Genomic DNA, 21680 nt, shown 5'->3' with positions numbered 1-21680 from the left:
AATTCTTTGGCGCTCAGCTTTCTTCACAGTCCAACTCTCACATCCATACATGACCACAGGAAAAACCATAGCCTTGACTAGATGGACCTTTGTTGGCAAAGCAATGTCTCTGCTTTTGAATATGCTATCTAGGTTGGCCATAACTTTCCTTCCAAGGAGTAAGAATGTTTTAATTAGTTATACACAATTATGCATGTTTCAATTATATTAGGTTGGTGCAAAAGTAATTGCAGTTTTTGCATTGTTGACATTTGTCATTTGATATTGGAATACCTTCTTAAAAAATGTGATTATGTTAAAACATCATTTTAATGCACATTTCTCGTGCTATGTTTTTTCCTAATGATTTATTACTTGGTCTTTATTTTAGGCTAGGGAAACAACGTTAGACAAAAAGCAAATTAGAGTGATTTTCTTATTTGAGTTCAAAATGGATTGTAAAGCAGTAGACAGCTTACAACACCAACAATACCTTTGGCCCAGGAACTGCTAATGAATATACAGTGCAGTGGTGGTTCAAGAAGTTTTGCAAAGGAGATGAGAGCCTTGAAGATGAGGAGCATAGTGGCTGGCCATCAAAAGTTGACAATGACCAACTCAGAGCCATTATCGAAGCTGATCCTCTTAAAACTTCACAAGAAGTTCCCCAAGAATTCAACATCAGTCAGTCTATGGTCTTTTGGCATTTGAATCAAATTGGAAAGGTGAAAAAGCTTGATAAGTGGGTGCCTGATGAACTGACTGAAATTTTTAAAAAATTGTCATTTTTAAGTGTTGTCTTTTCTTATTCTACACAATGACAAACCATTTCTTGATCAGATTGTGATATGTGATGAAAAGTGTATTTTATTTGACAACTGCTGATGACCAGCTCAGTGGTTGGACCAAGAAGAAGCTCCAAAGCACTTCCCAAAACCAAACTTGCACCAAAAAAAGGTCATGGTCCCTAATTGGTGATGTGCTGCAGATCTGATCCGCTACAGCTTTCTGAATCCCAGCAAAACCATTACATCTGAGAAGTATGCTTAGCAAACTGATGAGATGCACTGAAAACTGCAATGCCTGCACCTGATATTGGTCAAAAGAATGGGTCCAATTCTTCTCCATGACAATGCCCGACCGCATGTCACACAACCAACACTTCAAAAGTTGAATGAGTTGGGCTGCCTCATCAGCCATATTTACCTGATCTCTTGCCAACTGATTACTACTTCTTCAAGCATCTTGACAACCAGCAGCAAGCAGAAAATGCTTTCCAAGAATTCGTCGAATCCCGAAGCACAGATTTTTACACTACAGGAATAAACAAACTTAATTCTCATTGGCAAAAATGTGTTGATGGTAATGGTTCCTATTTTGATTAATAAAGATATGTTTGAGTGAATTATAATGGTTTAAAATTCACATCCGAAATCATAATTACTTTCATGCCAACCTAATAATTAACAAAACTCATAAACATAATAATTATAACAATAGGTAATATTTATCAATGTCAGGTATGCTAGGCACTTTGCTAATTATACCTTTTAATTTAATTTAAATTTCTTCTATTTAATATAAGTAAAACCATCATAAGTTATACAGGACAAAAACAAAACAACATCAAAATTTTGGAAGTGTTACTGGCATATTAGTTAAAAATTTTGTGAAATCAGCATAGATTTTGCTTTGCAGCTTTCTGGACATATTACTTCTATTCTTCAATGTGTTTCATGTCCCTAGGAGACAGCCATCTGAATAGTGGACTCCTGAAATGTATTTAGTCATCCTTGTTAAAATGAGAATATCAACAAAATGATTAATAACAACATGTTGCATTGGTGTAGTCTTTTTACCTTTCAAAGGACACCCACATGCAATACCTCACAGGTACATCTTATAGAAAAAAGAGTCATGTTGAAAGAAAATAGAAACCTTTTGTCTCTCTTAAAATATGCGTGTGTATGCTATGTCCCGTCAGTTACCTGTGACTCTTTGTGACCCTAGGGACTGTAGCGCACCAGGCTCCTCTTGATTCTTCAGGCAAGAATACTGGAGTGGGTTGCCATGCCCTCCTCCAGAGGATCTTCCTGACTCAGGGATTGAACCTCTGTCTCCTGTGGCTCCTGCATTGCAGGTGGATTCTTTACTGCTGAGCCACTAGGGAAGCCCATCTTAAAATATACCTTGACACAAATTTGATTTTGATGAGCCCAAACTAAGATGATGTAGTTAAGCAACTAACTTCAAAGGCCCGTTAGTGCTCCCTCCTATGGGTAGGGAAAATGGGGTTGCTGAAATCAAGGGCCTGGTGGTCAAAGAGCATTAAAAGGGAGCAATGTGCAATTTTACAGGTTGTATTTTGGATAATAAAGGAGCTACTCTGGGGAAGAGAAATGTAATTTAGGTCAAACAGTATTAATTGAAATAGAACTATATATGATAACTTTGTGAGAGTGTTGTTTTTAAGTACAGCTCTCACTTCAGTTCAGTTTAGTTCAGTCACTCAGCCATATCCAACTCTTTGCGACCCCATGGACTGCAGCACGCCAGGTTTCCCTGTCCATCACCAACTCCTGGAGCTTTCTCAAACTCATGTTCACCAAGTTGGTGATGCCATCCAACCATCTCATCCTCTGTTGTCTCCTTCTTCTCCTGCCTTCAATCTTTCCCAGCATCAGGGTCTTTTCAAATGAGTTGGTTCTTTGCATCAGGTGGCCAAAGTATTGGAGTTTTAGCTTCAGCATCAGTCCTTCCAATGAGTATTTAGGACTGATTTCCCTTAGGATTGACTAGTTAGATCTCCTTGCAGTCCAAGGGACTCTCAAGAGTCTTCTCCAACACCACAGTTCAAAAGCATCAATTCTTTGGTGCTCAGCTTTCTTTATAGTCCAACTCTCACATCCATACATGACTACTGGAAAAACCATAGCTTTGACTAGACAGAACTTTGTTGGCAAAGTAATATCTCTGCTTTTTAATATGCTGTCTAGGCTGGTCATAGCTTTTCTTCCAAGGAGCAAGCATCTTAATTTCATGGCTATAGCCACTATCTGCAGTGATTTTGGAGCCCAAGAAAATAAAGTCTGTCACTGTTTCCACTGTTTCCCCATCTATTTGCCATGAAGTGATGGGACTGGATGCCATGATCTTAGTTTTTTGAATGTTGAGTTTTAAACCAACTTTTTCACTTTCCTCTTTCACTTTCATCAAGAAGCTCTTTAATTCTTAGCTTTCTGCCGTAAGAGTGGTGTCATCTGCATATCTGAGGTTATTGATATTTCTCCCGGCAATCTTGATTCCAACCTGTGCTTCATCTGGCCTGGCATTTCACATGATGTACTCTGCATATAAGTTAAATAAGCAGGGTGACAATATACATCCTTAATGTACTCCTTTCCCAATTTGGAACCAGTCTGTTGTTCCATGTCCCACTCTAACTGCTGCTTCTTGACGTGCATACAGATTTCTAAGGAGGCAGGTAAGGTGGTCTGGTATTCCCATCCCTTTAAGAATTTTCCAGTTTGTTGTGATCCATAGTTTCCACTAATAACACTATGGAAAGGTTACTACTCTTTCCTTTTTTCATCAATTGTTTGGGTTGATTTATATTAATAGTTAGACATTTAGATAAGTTGCATGAAGGTATGGATAAATATATAATGGAATTTTAAGATAATCAAACAAGCAATTGCAGTACATAGAAAATTTAATTTTGAAATAACTTAAAATATTTCATCAAGATGCTTTGATTCAGTGTCTGGGTACCATACATTTAAGAAAATGTTTGGGTCTGATCTCATATTAGTTCAGGTAAACAAATATAACCAAAAACTTATATATGTGCATATATATTTGTACACATATATGTATACATGTGTTTATATATATACATGTATACATATATTCAAGTTATGCATATATATTCTATATATAGAGAGAGTCAAGATATATATGTATGTAAGTCTACTCTCACTCAGAGGTTAAATTCTCTACTTTTACTCACGGCACATATTTTAGAAAAATTACTCCCCAAAGGTGCACTTTAATCATATATGGAACAAATCTCTACTCTTCCACTTTTAACTAGACTTCTTTAAGGTTAATTCAGATATAGAATGAAACTCACTTTTGTTGAATCCCAGAGGAATCTGAGCTGGAAGAAACCTAAGTATACCCTGGGGCTTATTTCTTGTCTTTAGGCAGACAAATGAAGTAAAGCCACCAAGAGAGATGGACTGCTTGTTCTTTACTTTCAGAGCTCTATTTCTCAACTACCAGGACAGAAACATCTATTTCATGAAGTGATTTTCTTAAAATAATCTTTTTGTTACCTATGGACACAGCGAAGTAACCATGCACAATTAAATTTTTAGCTTGCCTCCAACTGGACTTTTTTTCTAGAAATCTTCCTCCATGGTTATTAGCAGTAGCAAGTATGGCAGGAGAAACACGGTTCTCCAAGGGAGTGAGATTATTTCAAACGGATAGGCCTTTTCAGCAAAATGTTTTGTGAAAGTTTCTTGAAGTGTACACTTTCCTTTAGTGCAGACCCAAAGACTTGTGTTCTCACACGAGTATAAACTTATTTGGGGGTTTCAAAAGTCCCCCATACTTTCATTTTTGTATGGCCTTTTAAAATGTAAATTTAAAAAAATCTATGTTTTACTAGATGCAGCAAGTTGTTAAAAATGTACATACATGTCAATTTAGATTATAAATTTGGGATTACAACGAAGCATCAAGACCATAAAGAACACAAACATTTTAATTTTATAAAGAGACTTGCACAGAAGGAACATGTTTCTGTTGTGTGTGTATTTTTATTTCCTTAGCTTGTCTCTGTTGTGTGCACAAAACTAGGAGAGGATGTTTTCCTTTATTTTGGTTTAGCTAAGGATGCTCATGATATAATCTATTTTAAGTGGTGAAAACTTGTAGTTCTTAATCTATAAAGAAGAATTCTCTAGGTGAATAAATAAGAAAAATAGAAAAAATTAGGAAAATATGTAAACTCAAGTTATGAGGTATTTCAAAGATACAGTGCCAGTAAAAATTTTCTTTCCCACAATTTGCACCTGCCAGATCTCTTGCTTTAGTCTTTCTATGCTTCCATCTGAAGAAACACAGAAAAGTTTGAGATCAAAGCCCTTTTGCGGATGTGAGGGTGGCAGTGGTTCAGAGAAGAGTCAGAACAGGAAAGTTATAAAGCAATATTTAAATGTCTTTATATAAGAACAAAAATATTTCCTTAAAAAGTTGTTAAAAGGTTTTCCTTTTAGTCCTGAAAACACTCAGTTTCATAGAGCATGTGATTGTCTGTGACACTCTTTCCAGAGTGAGGTTTTTTTTTTTTTTAATACTAGGAAAGTATGACTTATTCAAATTAGATTTTCCATGCTATATTTAGTTTTACAGGTGTATTTAATCCTAAATTCTGGAGAGATTACATATATAAAAATAAATCCCAGGAAACCCGTACACCTAACCCAAACACAGTCGCTTTTACCACTGCACCATGATCTCTCAATCTCTGTGGCTTATTGCTTCCATAAGTTAGAAATCCCTGAATTCTCTATATCTTACTTCCTATGGCTAGAGTCTGAGAAACTGACCTACTATCATTTTTCTTCTAAACAACCAAGTTTCTTTTTTCAAAGCTTTTTGATCTTTTTCTTAGAGTTAAATATGCTCACATACAAAGATTCAGGAATTCCCAGCAACCAGATTTCATTATGCATATACCAGAAACACACAGATCACACATGAACATGCTCTCAGTCAGCATACATAGGCATTCATTAAAGGTGCAAACCAGTCTTGAGCCAAACACACATACATGTGCAAATGTACAGTTAACAGCAAATTATTTTAGATCCTAATGTCCTTTGAATATTAAAAATGAGCCAGGAGACAGCCCCTGTGACATTTGTATACTCTAGTTTACACTTTTCATGTAGAAGTAGCTTCATATCACATCTCGTGAATTTCGTATCGCACAGCAAAGGACCATGCTGAATACCATGCCAAAGATCTGAAACAGAAGAAACCACTTGTTAATGACTTTCAAATGATGAATACTGATTTTAAAAAAAGGCCAGCAAACTGCCTGCATGTTTAACTCAAGTTAACAAGTAATTATAACCAATAATTACTGGTTATAAGTGGCACTTTTATGTGTGATACATCATTATGGCTACCGGGTAAGACTTTCATTAACTGCTTAAAATACATTCCTATTTTATTATTTTAAAAATAAAAAGACTCTGCTCTAAGAAAAGGCATCTATTTCTAGCTTATAAGACTGTTCTTAATAATTATAAAAGACTTAATACACTACCGGTTTTGGAATTTTATATTTCAGGTTAACCCCAGGTCTCATTTTTATTTTTACTTCGGAAAATGTGTTTGTAACCATTTGTTGTTTAAATACACTTGTGGTCTAAATAGTTTTCTATTTCTGGCAAAGCTTTGAATTTTTGCAACACTGACCACATATTAAAAAATGGAGCATTTGGGGACTTTCCTAGTAATCCAGTGGTCAATACTCCAGGCTTCCACTGCAGGGGGCGTGGGTTCATTCCCTGATCTGAGAGCTACGATTAAGATCCTGCATGACATACAGCATGGCAAAAAAAAAAAAAAGCCACTGATTCATTCAAGAAGTGGAGCATCTCTTCATTTCCAGTCCATTTTTAATTGCAAATGATTCTTAATAAAGCATCATTATTTAACTCAATAGTTTCACCAAAGCATAAACTGAGGTGTGTGAACTATGGCATTACTGACATCTTTTATGTCTTGGATAATTCTTTGAGAAGCTAAATATCTGGCAAAATCAATAGCTACTTAAATGGTTTGAACAGAAGGATGCCAAAAAATCATTTTTGTCCTCAATAACTTCTACAATTTTGTAGAGTCTATGAAACACTATGTGTAGGTGTGATATTTATAAACTGCTACCAATGTTTGTTCAAAGAAATTAGTATCATAACTCTCTACTCAATCTCATCCTACGTCAGACTAAGATCTATAAATGCTGGATTTAAAAAGGCACAGTTAAAAATAAATAAATCAATAAAAAGGCACGTGTTATCAGTTTTTGGAAGGGAAAAGATAAACTTAAGGGAATAACCAGGATCGGGACTCCAAGCTTCTGACAGAATTCAGCAGCAGGGTGTGGCAGGGGAGACACCTAATGGCCATTTTGTTAACTGATTATACGGTAAAACTTACCTTATGAAGAAAAGAATTAAAGAAGGAACTTTAGGGGTGCTGAGTCAAGATGGCCAACAGAGGGCATTCCCCCTTTTCCGTGGTTGTGAGGCTGGGTGCAACCCCTACTTAAGCCACACTGTACCCTCAGAGAGAAACTTCTTCAGTCTCTCCCTGCCACTGTCGTGAGTCAGGGGTGACCACTTTCAGAATGGGCAATCCTTGAGACTGTAAAATTGTTGGCAGGGTCTATTTGATACTTCTGTTAATGCAGATCTTTTTCAAATCTTCTGCCTCAGAACTGTCCTAGGGAAGCCACAGACTAGTCATCAGGCTAGCCCCAGGGTGGGTGGGGAGGGCCCTGAGAGAGGTCCCCAGATAGGGATGTGTTCAGCATAGTATTTTCACCCATTGCCCCAGCCCTCTGTGCTCTAAATACAAGAAAGGAGCAAAGATGACTGTGTGTCCCCTGAGAACTGCCAATTCATTAATTTCCTCACATTTCCATTGCCCTTGCCTTAGCTTAGACTATGAATTAATCTACATAGGAGGACTAGAGGGTAAGTCTATCTTGTCTGCTCAGTTGTTCAGTCATGCCTGATTCTTTGTGACCCTATGGCCCACCAGGCTCCTCTGTCCATGGGATTTTCCAGGCAAGACTACTGGAGTGGGTTGCCATTTCCTCCTCCAAGGGATCTTCCTGACCCACGGATTGAATCCACATCTCCTGTGTCTCCTGCATTGGCAGGTGGATTCTTTACCACTGAGCCACCTGGGAAGCCTAAGTCTATCTTGAAGTGAAAGTGAAAGTCGCTCAGCCATGTCCAACTCCTTGCGACCCCATGGTCTATACAGTCCATGAAATTCTCCAGGCCAGAATACTGGAGTGGGTAGCCTTTCCTTTCTCCAGGGGATCTTTCCAACCCAGGGATCGAACCAGGGTCTCCCACATTGCAGGTGGATTCTTCACCAGCTGAGCTCACAGGGAAGCCCCAAGTCTATCCTGCTGCTGCTAAGTCACTTCAGTCATGTCCGATTCTCTGTGACCCCAGAAACGGCAGCCCACCAGGCTCCCCCATCCCTGGGATTCTCCAGGCAAGAACACTGGAGTGGGTTGCCATTTCCTTCTCCAGTGCATGAAAGTGAAAAGTGAAAGTGAAGTCGCTCAGTCGTATCCAACTCCTAGCGACCCCATGGACTGCAGCCTACCAGGCTCCTCCATCCATGGGATTTTCCAGACAAGAGTACTGGAGTGGGGTGCCATTGCCTTCTCTGCAAGTCTATCCTAGCATTAGCTATTACTCAACCCCTGGACAGTGGAAATCACCTCTTTAGGGGCCTACCTAAATCTTACTTCCCTCCAACTTTATCTCCACATTGAACTACATGCCCTTCCAAACCTGGGTGGCTCCCCTCTACCTTAAAGGATAAAGCCCGACCTATCAAAAAGTAACACAAAGAACTCAATTATGTGGACCCTCCTAAACCATTCCAGTGTCATCTCTTGCTACATGTACCATAGCTTTCTGACCCTATCGACTCTTGTACATTCTTCTTTTGGGCTTTAGAGGTACTGAGCTACTTGCCAGTGCATGGGTGCAGTATGCTTCAATTCACACGTCTATATATGCTTTGCCTGGGTCCTGGGTTTGGGAACACTCATTACATGTAGATCTAGCATTTATCGACTGCTGCATTCCAGACACTTTATATGAATTAATTTCTAATTATTCTTTACATCTATTATCCCACTTAATCGTCACAACAATTTTATGAGGTTGGTATATTAAGATCCCCATTCTGCTGATGAAGGAATTAAGACATAGAGAAATTAAGAAAACTTCCAGTGACCCCAGGGCTTGTAAGCAGTGGAGCTAGCAGTTGAATCCAGGGAGTGGGATGCCAGAGATCACATTGTTAATCAGCACATGGTGCTGCCTCTGAAGATCATAGGTGAGAGAGTTTAACCTATGTTACCTTCAATTTCTAACAGAGGAAGAGACTCGGAATTAAAAATCACTTGTCTAGTGTAAGCTTGATGGGCTTAAAATGGGAAGCTATTGCAACGATAAACTCAAAGTCATAATTCATTTAAAATGGAAATTTGTATCACATTTTTAGAGAATTAAGTATTGATGGGTCTAATTAGCTTTGTTCTTAGATATCTTGTCAAAAAGTCTTTGTCTTTTATGAGAAATCTCTCTGAAGACACAGCCACATCACACTTGAAGAGAAGATGCAAAGGTTCAAAGGTTTCTTAGGGGTCAAAGAAGGTACATTCTAGAACTTTCTCACCGTGAGACCTGCGATTCCAATACCGACAATTCCGATGAGCTGGAGCTTAACACTGATTATGCTCTCAATTTCATCAATGCAATTCTGTTTTGGAAAAGAAAAGATCAGGAATAACAACTGATGGTATGTGTGAATCATCCAGTTCCAATCCATTCCTGTGAGAATTGACCTATGTCAGCTTCTGGTCATATTTAAACCATTCCTCCTAGGTACTTAAAATCTCCTTTAGGTTCTGATAAACCAAAAATGTAGTTGGGAGAAAAAGAATAATCCTCTCCTTTTGGTGGAATTTTCCTATTTAGGCCAATGGCTGCTTCAAAGCCCTGAAACCTGGCGGGAGGAAGCTATTCTGGAACATGAGGCGTTTAAAAATTTGCAGCTTCTCTTTCCTTTCAGCAAATAAAAAATAAGTAAAATACACCCAGAATAATAGCCTCTTGTTTTGGGTTGCCATTTACAGTTTAAATGATTTTACATACTTTTAAAAAATACTTGGTCCAATTCACTACGCAAGGTAGGTATCACCTAGTGGTAGGTATGTAAGTGCTGCTGCTGCTGCTGCTAAGTCGCCTCAGTCGTGTCCGACTCTGTGCGACCCCACAGACGGCAGCCCACCAGGCTCCCCTGTCCCTGGGATTCTCCAGGCAAGAACACTGGAGCGGGTTGCCATTGCCTTCTCCGAGGTATGTAAGTAAGAAGCTATGAAGTCTGTACAGGTTCAAATTTAACAAAGGAAAGCCAAGTGCTGGGGGCTGGAGGACTGTTTTCTTCTTGGGTGGCTGAGATGGATGGCATTATTCTTCCATCTGTGTCCCACAGAGACTGGGCAGGGCAGGTCCAAAGAAACTTCACAGATGGGGGAATATTGGACAGGGGCAGAATAGATCACTTGTATAATAATTGTAATTACTTTCTCCAACTTCTGTTTGGTCCTCTTAAATACAGAGGTATTCTTGCAACCCAAATTTGCCCTTAGGCTGTCCAGGTCCTTTCACTTGTCAATGATCAACTCTCTCTGATACTTGCATAAGCTATATGAAACTCTTACCACTATCCTCACATTTCCTATCATACTTCATTCATTCATGGTTAATTCATTCAACAAACATTTCTCAGCATCGGCCTTACATGCCATGCCACTGGAATGGCATGATGGATTTGGAGAAAATAAGATATGGTTTCTTTCACTCTCAGGGAGCTAATAGTTTAGAGAAGGCCATAGACTCACAAAAATAATTACATTGCATTCTGGTAAAAGTTCGAGAACCAATGCTTTAGATAATGAGTTCTTTACTTATTGGAGTCAAGCCATAGAAATTCTTCCAATCTTCCTCATCTGCACCTATAAACTTACACACCCCATTCATCCAGTGCCAGGTACTGCTCTCTGCAGGGAGCATGCAAGGTGAGCAAGGCACACTGCTTCTTGCCACTGCCCTTCTCTGTGGAAAGTTAACCCCTTTCCTGACTCTGGATCTTATTCTCTCATCACTTCTGGAAGCTTGTACTGCCACATATCTCCCTTCCTTCCTACACATTCAGCCTCTCCTTCTGCACTGACACTGTCACTCATCATGGAACACCATGCACTTGATCTGCAGTCTAAAGCAAAAACCCCCTCTAATCGTGTCCTCCAGCTCTGCCCATGTCCCCTCCTTTCTTTCACAGAAAGTTTCTTTCTATGAAAAAGAAAATAAGAGGTAAAGTGAGGAGATAGGATAATGTGAGGACCATGGTACAGATGCTTCTAGAAACATCCTCATACTTCTCTCATTTCCTACATTGTTCTTGCGCATTCCAAACTGCTTCACCAAAACTGCATGGCAAATGTCATTAAGAATCTTCTAAGCATCAAATCCCAACACATTATTTCCAGCCTTTATTTCCTTGTCCTCTTCTCAGCATTTGACTTTATGGATAAGCCACCACCTCCCTCACTCTACAGGAGCATTGTCTTTGAACTTTCCCTCATTCTGACTCTTTCTACACAGTCTCATTCTGGCTACTTGTCCTCACGTGTGTGCATGCTCAGTCATTGAGTTGTGTTCAACTCTTTGTGATTCCATGGAAAGGACTGTAGCCTACCAGGCTGCTCTCTCCATGGAATTTTCCAGTCAAGAATACTGGAGTGGGTTCCATTTCTTTCTCCAGGGGATCTTCCTGACCCTAGGATCAAACCCACATCTCCCATGTCTCCTGAATTTCAGGCAGATTCTTTACCACTGAGCCACCAGGGAAGCCCACTTGTCCTTAGCTTACCCCTTAAATGATAGTACTTTTGCCCACCTTATTCCTTATTCTACATGCTCCCCTGGGCATTTCCATCCACTCCTAGGCTTTAGCTATCACCAGCTTGCTAGATTCTGACACCTGTGTCTTCAGCTCAGATTACCTGCAAATGTCACAGGTACCTAGTGTGCAAACTTGACTGAAACTGAAGCTGTCACCTGCTCCTTTCCTTCTGTTCACCTCTCTTAGTGAGTGAGCCTCTGTCTACCCAGCAGGAGTCCAAAGTCTCAGCTTCTTCCCTTTCACTCCCCATCCACATCTAGTCAGTCACCTAGGGCTGCGGATTCTACCCCTGGACATCTCTGAGTCTGTCACGTCCTCTCCCTCCCCTCTGTCTGTAACTTGCTCTAAGCCCTCATCCTCTCTTACCAGGGTGAAAACAAGTGTCACCTCCATGGCCTCCCTCCATGAATCTATAGCCTTCTGTTCTACCAGTCACACCCCCAGTCACCTGAGTGCTTTCTACAATGTGAAACCGATTATGTTCATCCTCTACCAAAAGCAACGGCTTCCCTCAAGTTCCAGGTATAAAATCAAGCCTATGTTAGCCTTTCCAAAAATGTCCCCTGCCATTCCCTGTGGGCTCCCTACTCTCTTGCAGTCCTGGAATTTCACACTGTCATGTTTTCTGTTCCAGCTACTTTCAGGACCTGAAATGACCTCCCCTTGTTCAAACTTGGCTCAAGAATCCCATCCATGGTCAAGCTTTCCTGACTCCACTGTGTCTCCACTGTATGCTGGGCAGATACTGTACTCTGCACGGCACCAACTCCCTTGACTGGACTGTGAGGCCATTGAGACAGGGACCATCTGTTTTTTATCTTAGAGTTTTCAGAACCTGGCATAGTGCCTGTCATGTAGCATTTAATAAAGGAAGCATTTATCAGTGCCATGACATCCATGGAAGACACTCATGGGGCAACATTCTTAAGAGTGCACACCCCTGGCCTTGGTGAGCTTAATTAAGGCCACTCTATTTGCATTATTACCGGCAAGTCAGCACACTGTTATTCCCCAGGGTACCAGGAGATTGGGACTTAGCATTGCTTCACCTGTTCTATATAGAATAAAACTGAGGCTAGAAGCTACTGTGAGAGGGCCTCCTAGAATCACAACCTCCATCCTGAGAGCAAGAACCATCTTAACACCACAGGCAGGATAGGAATCTGGTAGAGACGCTTACCTTGTGTCCTAGGAGCTCCTTTGGGCAGGTGGGTTGGACCTGTTCAGGGCTTTCTTTTCCACAGCACTGAAACTAGAAAGTCAGAAAAGAGCTTTTAGGGAAGGTAATGAGAGGACACAGATGGAGAAGCAGCAGTTACAAGCCCGGGTCTCTCTGTAAAGGACTGGGATTGCTGAGGCCACAAAACATCTTTGTCGCCTGACATTGCAACCCAACAGCCATTCTGGGGAGAGCACGGTCATATGGTCATGCTGGCAGAGCAGAAAAATGACTTCACCAAAGTGTCCACCTTTTATGACAGGAGGTGACTGAAGGCAATCCAAACAAGGCAAGAAGCTGACAGTGCCTGTGTAAACTGCTGTTTTTAGACAGGAGTTGGGTCTTTAGATTTTTCCTTTTGGCTTTGCCAAGTAGCTAATGTTTTATGAGCTTCAGGAAAGGCTCATTAACTGAAGAGAGCCCGGAATAGAGAGCAGAAGTGACCACAGAGAACCCCAGGGGCTAAAAGACTGGTACTCAAAGACTGGCCAGCCAACAGGTATCCTGCCTTAGGGCTGCCCTTCAAAGACAAAGGAACCTGTGTGCTGTTTGACGTCCTTGGGGTGGCTGTGGCTGAACAGGATAAATGGTTGGCGACTTCCAGGACAGGCCTGTGACATACAAGAACTGGGCTACCTGAAAACACCTGGCCAGGAGTGCACTGCTGCTTCTCTGTATCACAGTGGTTGGGAAATCAGGACACCATTGGCCTGGCCCATCTCCCCTGGAAGTCTTTCTTGGAAAGATTGCTGCACCGACAGCATGTTCCCACAGGACATCCTGGGAGAAACCGCACATGCCTCCCTCACGTATCCCTCTGTCTCGCACCTGGGGGAGCTGAGTGAGGATCAGGGAGGCAAGGAACTTGCTCCAGGTCATGAAGCTGTTCTGCGGCAGAGCTGCAGCTAGAGATAAGCTTTTCTGACATGAAGGTCACGGTTGTTTCTGTTACACCACAGGGCCACTCTTGGCAGAAGCTGGTATTCACTTGGGCAGCTTTGTCTCTCTGGGTGCATGTCCAGACTTCCTCTTGTCAACTCTGTGTTAGACCTTTTTCTCTTCTAGATTCTACATATAACGCAAATGGTGACTCCCACGAACGGAGAAATACAATGCTGCTGCCTGGCTTCACTCAATTTATTCTTATTTCTAATCTAGGTGATTAGAGAACCTAGCTTGTGCATAATATTTGTTGCTGTTCAGTCGCTCAGTCATGTCCAACTGTTTGTGACCCCATGGACTGCAGCATGCCAGGCTTCCCTGTCTTTCACTGTCTCCCTGAGTTTGCTCAAACTTACGTCCATTAAGTCGGTGACTCAGTAATCTTTAGAAGATGAAATTTGAAGGAAGAAGTCACTTACCGTTGAGTGGAAGGTGATGAGAGTCCCATTTCCCTTTTCCTTGTCTCTAAGGTAATCATTATAAGCTTCTTCATACATGGTCTGAACATGTCGTATTGCCTGAAAAAAATATCAGGAAAACAAAGGGACATGAGTGGGAAGTTCCAAATGTTCTCCTTTCACCAAGAAAAAAGCCCTCTTCCCCATCCTTCAAGAATATGGCCTTTTCATGTGTTTATTTGGACTTGAGGGTAATTCCATATATATGGACCAGATTGCAGGTTCTGGAATTTCTAAGATGCTTCTGATGGAAGGATAGACTAACCAAAAATAATTTTCACAGAATAGAAAGATTTCTTAGAGTGGAGGTTCTCAGCCCTGCATGGACAGCAGCAAAAACTGAACCCCAGGTTCCTGGGTCCCACCCAGGTGATTCTGGTGCACAGCCAGGGTAGAAACCTATGCATTCTTGGGACTCCCTTGGTAACAAGTACTCAAATCTTTTCATGACGTGGTTTAAAAGGTGTTCATGACCAGGGAAAACTGTTTCAGCATTTAAATACCATAGAAAATGCAGAGAATGTTTTTTCTAGTGTAACAGCATGTGACCCCCAAATCCATAGGCTCTCAAGAAGTCATAAGATCCAATTCCTCTAACTTACATATTTGAGGTTAAAGGAGTTTGAGTAAACTCCAGGAGGTGGTGAAGGACAGAGGAGCCTGGTGTGCTACAGTCCATGGGGTCCCAAAGAGTCGGACATGACTTAACAACTGAACAACAACTTTAGAAAAATTCCAGAGGAGGATATTTACTCATTCTACATATTTACCATTTTTAAAATCTAAAATAAATTCATAAACAGAATTGATAGCATGTGAATTTATATGAAATACAGCAAAACTTAAGATTCCATTCTTCCTCCTCTTCCATTTCACTCCTCTTTGCATGTTTAAGCCTAAAAAACTACCTTCGTCTGTGGGTTCTTCTGATAATCTATCCTGCGCACCTACAGTTTGAGCACAAATCTAAACTGGCTTCATGGGCACCCAGAAGGCAGACTGTAGTCTTTGAGGTTGACCTGTCCTCTACCCAGGCCAAACCCTAAGAACAAAGGACAAGCAAACAGGGGTGCAAATGTGTGTTCTTCTCCATCCCTACTTCTCACACCTGTAATCTAGCTCCTCCCACATTCCAAACAGGATCACCTTAAATTAGAGATCCTTTTGTTACAAAAACCCATAGGTTCCTTCATGTATCTAATGAAAGCAATTAACTACCTCCCCAGGAATATATGTGCACTTACATGTATGCAGCCACACACACACATACACACACACGCGCGCGCACCTGCTTAAGTCTGCACCACATTTCTAGGTTAAAAATTCTGCATAAAAGATAATTCTGGGGTTTATTTGGCTTTGGAATGTCACTGTGGTTGTCAATATTCTCATGTCTTTTGCCATAAAGAGAACACTTTAACCATCATTAAAGAACATTTATAAGTAACATTTACTTACTACATCCTTGCCTATGAAAGCAAATACTCCAGTGGTTATTTCAGCAGCAAATATCACCAATAGGCAGGTAAAGAACTGTAAAGGAGAGAAAATACTACCTTCATTAATTCAATAACCTTTTCAATTTATTTAACCTCTTTAATTCTAATTCCTTGAAAAACAAGGTTATTAGTTTGAACAGAAATATTACAGAAGGAAGCATCTGATCCCTTGGTCCACATGCAGTTTGTTTGCTCAGTAATTCATTCAGCAATCATTTATTGAGCATTTGCTCTGGGCCAGGAACTGCCCTGGGCACTGGGTATACAGTGGTGAATAAGATAAGATCTCAGTGTCTCTGCTCTTTTGGACATAATACTAATAATAGAAAGAGCAGGAAATGATGAATGAGTAAGCAATAGAAGAGTAAGATCATTTCAGAGTGATATAGAAATCCCACCACCTAGAACAGTGCCTGGCACCCATATGTTCAGTGACTGCTTGATGAACAAAAGAGGTTCTATAAAGATATAAAATCAGACCAGGAGATAGACAGTGACTGGAAGTGCTGGATTTGGGGAGGAGGTGACCTGAGACCGCGTGCTGTAGATGGATGCTCTGAGGAGGAGGGAGTGGAGGTGAAGGGTGTCCTTCCGGACAGATTTCTGCTCTGATCTCGTGGGTCTGCTCTGATTAAACTAAGTTCAGTGATAAACAAGACACAGGATGCTCCACAACAGGGGAAAAAGAAAGAGTGGGGAACTAAGGAAGTGAGTTAGAAACCTTACACGGCAAGAGATCAGGAGAAGTGGCCACAGTCAAACACCAAAGACTGCAGAGAGCAAGGAGAGGCCACCTAATAAACCTGCTGTTTCTGATGCCTTGTGGAGAAATACAAAAACTTCCTTCCTGCTCTTCTTTCCCCTTTGGTCACATCGGCATTGGATGGATAACAGTTAACTGCAGTTTTTCCTTTTTTTTTTTTTTTAACAGAGGCTGCTTGTTAAAACAAACCACAAGAGGGATGTTTGCTTAAATTATTGATCTCAAACAGCAGTACTTTTCTTGTAGATAAGTGTTTCCCTGACTACAGGAATCTTGTAGCTGCCTCAGTCACTGTGAGGTATCATCAGGCACTTTTCCTCCCCAAACATCTTCACACTAACGAACTATTTTTTTTTTTTCATGCTTTCCGTAGACATAGGGACAAAGATAATGCCCAGCTCCAGGCCAAGTCCTTCCCCATCTCTCCCCACTTACAGATCCAAGAACACACTGCGACTCCCTCGTGGCCCCACAGCACCCGAAGAAGCCCACGGCCATCATCAGGGCCCCTGCTCCAACCAGCACATAGAGCCCTGTGGGGAGAGGACAGAGAAGATGCTGACCAGTCACGACGGACTCTCTCCCCAGCACCAATGCTGCCAGCCTGGCCTCAGTCACCACCACCGCAGACAACCTGCCTGGCAGAGCCTTCAGTTGTTAATAGATAAAGGTTAACCCTTGGGGAGTGCTTCCTGCTGAGCTCTTCGAACACCTGCACAAGGATCCTGAGAGGGAGGCGCTGCTATAATCCCCAGGGAACAAAGAAAGCTTGTGTTTACAGAGGTGAAGGAAGCCGCTCAGGTCACACAACGAGCAAAGACTGGCCAGTGCATCTGTTCCACAACTCTTAGTCACCTCCAAGTGCCTCCTATCTGCCTGGCACTGTACCTTCCAGCCTCCACTACCCCTGTGAAGTGACTGTTAGTGCCATTCATATAAACTGGTAACACTGAATCCAAGGGTGGTGAGGAGCCAGTGCCAGAGCTTGGGCAAGAACCCACATCTTCCTAGAAGCCCGTGGTCTCTCGTGGCACTCTGGAATTAGTAGCTGTTCCCCCACCTTGTAAAGGCCCTGAGGACAAAGTGTCTGGGAGGGGAGAGGGCTGTTGGTCTGCCCAGGCAGAGACAGGGAAGCAGGGAGGAGGTGGGACAGATGAGGGAGGCTTTTAATTAAGGGGAGGGGTGGAAGACACAGTGATGAGGCAGTAAGGCTCTGTGTGAATGATAAATTTTACAGGGCAATACCACATACACAGGACATATGCTAGGTTATACATGTCACAAGAAAAAAGCTGGTGAGGGGAGGCGATAAGGTAATATGCACCAACACTGTTATTGTTAATAGACTATTAGCTACATTTGCTTTAAGGGCTTCTTTTCTCCAGGAACTGTTCTAAGCACTTGGCACAAATTTATTCATTTAATCTTCATGAAGCAGATACCATTATTATCTTCATCTTTTTTTTTTTTTTTTTTTTGGCAGAGGAGCTGGGTTCCAAAAGTTAAGTGATTTGCCCAAGATCATAGAGCTGGGATAAAAATACCCATCTGCCTCCAAAGCCAGCTCATGGCCATCAGCCCATCCTGCCTCCCCAGCAATAACAGCGGCCTCAATTTGAGTGATAATTTTGCTCAGTTCTGAAGTCAAGCCACAGGAACAGCTGTTCTCACAGAGAAAGAAAAGGGCAGAAATGTTCTCGTTGTGAGAGAAAGAAGGGCAAGCCAGGTTCTGATTCCTTTTCTGATCCTGAGATAAGTTAGAACACAATATGGGGTCTGGAACTTGGCTTGCTTAGAATAATGCCCATTGCCTCAACTCTATTTTCTGCATTTTATTCATGTGAGTCACCTGGAAACCACGCCCATCCCTGAGGGGGCAGGGAGTTGGCACGCCACCCCTGTGGGGAAACCCTGAGGCTGGCCTGCAGGGCGCCTGTGGGGCCCCTCTGGGTGCTGACGGTGGTTTGTGGGCAGACCTCGCTGCTCCCTGAGAGCTGAGCAGCAGGCGGGCTGCCTCCTGCACCACCCAGGCTGTTCTTGGGCCCCTTTCAGAGTCAGGGAAGCCCTGTTCTTCCAAGGTCCCGAGACAGGTATTTATGTATTTCCTGCTAGGCAGGCTCAGCCACTTCCTCCTTTTTCCTTTTCCCTAAAAAAATAATTTCATGGAGAATGGATGTGGTAATGGGAGAAATGAAAACAAATTAAAAATAATACTACTGTTGGCCCCACTGCCTAATTACCTTATTGTTCTAAAGCATTTCTTCACTTTTCAAAGCTCTTTTATTTCCTTCTCCTCAAAGCAGTAAGTAAGGCAAGTGTATTACATATTTCTATTTCTATAATGGGGGTCAGGGCAGCAAGAGGGCTCCAGGCAGGACACACAGGTCCGGAGCCCTGATTCCACCCCCATTGAAACAGTTCCCTCACAGAACATTTCCTGGTTGGGCCACCTTATTGGATGGATTTCCTGCTTATGGTGTCCGTTGCCTCTTCACTGCTGCATGATACTGTCTACAGATCCTGCTTGGAGTCACAGCCTAGAGACTGGACCCTCTGGGATCTTATCCATCCTACACTCCAGTCACATAGGAATTCATCATGATGAAACTCAGCCTGTGGGTTCCCATATATGTCTTTCTCATCTATAGATGTTAAATCCTTGAACAAACATTATTCACCCTACCTAGAATACGCCAGGAACAAGATAGAATTCCCAGTCAGTGTTTGTTGGATATGAGGATAAAGGGAGAGCAAATCAGACTGGAAGTTGTGGATGGACTGTCTACCATCACCCATCTTTGCTTAGAGATACATGCTGGGGCTACATTCCAACAAGCATCCAAGAAGCCACCACATGGCTGGGCTCTCCCGAGTCAGGCAGATGAGGACTGGCTGCACAGCCTGCAGGGGCTGCAGGGAGGGGTGCTCCTGAGGCTTGGGTACAGTGGACAGAGGCACCTGAGTCTGAGGAGGACAGAGCTGCTCCCCACTGTGAACAAGCCCACTCCGCCCCTTGCCCTTCCAAAATAAGAGCTCCCTTAGAAAATGTGCTTATTTGTACAATATTCCATTCCTCCAGTGGTAAAGAATCTGCCTGCTAATGCAGGAGATGTGGGAGACGTGGGTTCAAGCCGTGGGTTCAAGCCATGGGTCAGGACAGTTCCCCTGGAGTAGGAAATGGCAACCCACTCTAGTGTTCTTGCCTGGAGAATCCCATTGACAGAGGAATCTGGTGGGCTACAGTCCACGGGGTCTCAAAGAGTCAGACATGACTGAGCACATACATATACTCCATACTCCATTCTTAGGCTATCAGAATCACAGAGCTCAGAGCAAACACCCTGAAACTAACCCAGCAGCTCCAGTTCCCGAGGCCTCTCCCTGGAAAACCTCTCCTCCTGTGCATGTGTGGCCACGTGACTCAGCCCTATGCCAAACGAGCACTGCTGGTTGGAGTTGATGTGAAAATCAGAAGAAATTCTACTCGTGGCAAAGGTCTTGGGCCTGCTGAATCCAGTTTCAAATCTGGCTGTAATACTCTGCACGCCATGGGGCCACTTGTAGCTTCCAAGGATACCTTATCCTTTTTCTGATCTGGCCCTCAAAACACAGCTATTGAATGGATAGATTGATCGGCAGGCACACTTTAATTTCAAGATGCTTTCTGTAGGTCGGGAAGATCCCCTGGCGAAGGGATAGGCTACCTACTCCAGTATTCTTGTGTTTCACTTGTGGCTCAGCTGGTAAAGAATCTGCCTGCAATGCAGGGAGACCTGGGTTCAGTCTCTGGGTTGGGAAGATGCCCTGGAGAAGGGAAAGGCTACTCACTCCAGTATTCTGGCCTGGAGAATTTCATGGACTATATAGTCCATGGGGTTGCAAAGAGTCGAACATGACTGAGCGACTTTTACTCACTATCTGAGTGTGGGGGCCCTTTTGCTCCCACAGCAGCTTTGTGACAAGGGGATAACCTATACCCAATCCCCTATGCTTCCTGAGTCCCATTTCCCTTAGTTTGAGAAAGAAAAAACATTTTGATATTGCATTTTTAGCATTAATAGCTAGGCCTTGCCATGCCAATGATCTCCAGGTGACATGCTACCACCAATTTCCTGACAGTTCCATCACTTGTCTCTGATTTCAGATCCTTCTTTCTAAGCTAGAAGCATCATCCAAAGTAACACAGAAAGGAGACAGTGACCTAAATGCCTTGTCTGAGTCAACTCATTTTTAAATGGCTCACCTTTTAGGGACTGAATAGTGGCATGGTCATCAATTTCAGTGAGTTTTTGGCAGCAGATGATTTTACATATCCATCTAATGACCGTTTTTCATCGAAAAATATTTTTCTCTGCTTCTGTGCAACTTTCCCTCCCTCCTAGCTTGTTGTGGACACACACAATTATATATGAATTTGGAATACTGGTTGGGACTTAATTCATGGAGAAAGTTAGGACTTGTGTGCTCAGTTGCCCAGCTGTGTCCGACTCTTTACGACCCCATGGACTGTAGCCTGCCAGGCTCCTGTCCATGGGATTCTCCAGGCAAGAATACTGGAGTGGGTTGTCATTTCCTTCTCTAGGGGATCTTCCTGACCCAGGGATGGAACTTGTCTCCTGAATTGGCAGGCGGATTCTTTATCACTGAGCCTTGGAAAGCCAGGTGAGGCCTTGGGTCCTTGCTAAATAACCATAGCAGATGTTAGTTACTGAATGCTATTGTAGGAATATAACATGCATGAGTCATGGAGTCATTCAACACTAAGAGTGACCACCACCACTCCAGTGCCTCAGGGTCTCTGAGTCTGTACTGTGCCCTTCACGGGCATTATCTCAGGAGTCTGGTGCCTGAGAAGCCTCGGTGCTATCAGCTAGTCTCTCGGCCTGACTATCTGGCATCTAAACCACTCCATTATCTCCCCTTCTCCTACTCTCCCGTGCAGTTGTGCCGCCCGCGGCGGACTCCTCCCTTGGCCTGCCCTGCGGTAAGCACAGCCGCTAATACTTATTGAGGGT

General features: G+C 42.5%; 1 protein-coding gene across 2 annotated transcripts in view; it reads right to left on the bottom strand.

Moving 5' to 3' along the window:
- Positions 1-21680, bottom strand: part of TSPAN2 (tetraspanin 2) — an 86198-nt gene that overhangs the window by 41328 nt on the left and 23190 nt on the right. The window contains exons 3-8 of one of the 2 annotated variants that reach the window (XM_010830749.1): positions 17101-17198; positions 15862-15936; positions 14365-14463; positions 12965-13036; positions 9493-9576; positions 3674-6016 (exon numbers count right to left, since the gene is read on the bottom strand). In XM_010830749.1, the coding sequence (XP_010829051.1) occupies positions 5951-6016; positions 9493-9576; positions 12965-13036; positions 14365-14463; positions 15862-15936; positions 17101-17198 (494 nt within the window). In that variant the 3' untranslated portion in view covers positions 3674-5950. Of the gene's footprint in view, positions 1-3673; positions 6017-9492; positions 9577-12964; positions 13037-14364; positions 14464-15861; positions 15937-17100; positions 17199-21680 lie in introns of those variants that run through there. The other variant, XM_010830748.1, reaches the window with a different exon arrangement.

This window comes from Bison bison, unplaced genomic scaffold (assembly GCF_000754665.1).
Source record: "Bison bison bison isolate TAMUID 2011002044 unplaced genomic scaffold, Bison_UMD1.0 scf7180017864519, whole genome shotgun sequence".
NCBI classification, from domain to species: Eukaryota; Metazoa; Chordata; class Mammalia; order Artiodactyla; family Bovidae; genus Bison; species Bison bison.
The sequence above is the reverse complement of the archived record's forward strand: the minus strand, read 5'-3'. Positions and strand labels throughout refer to the sequence as shown.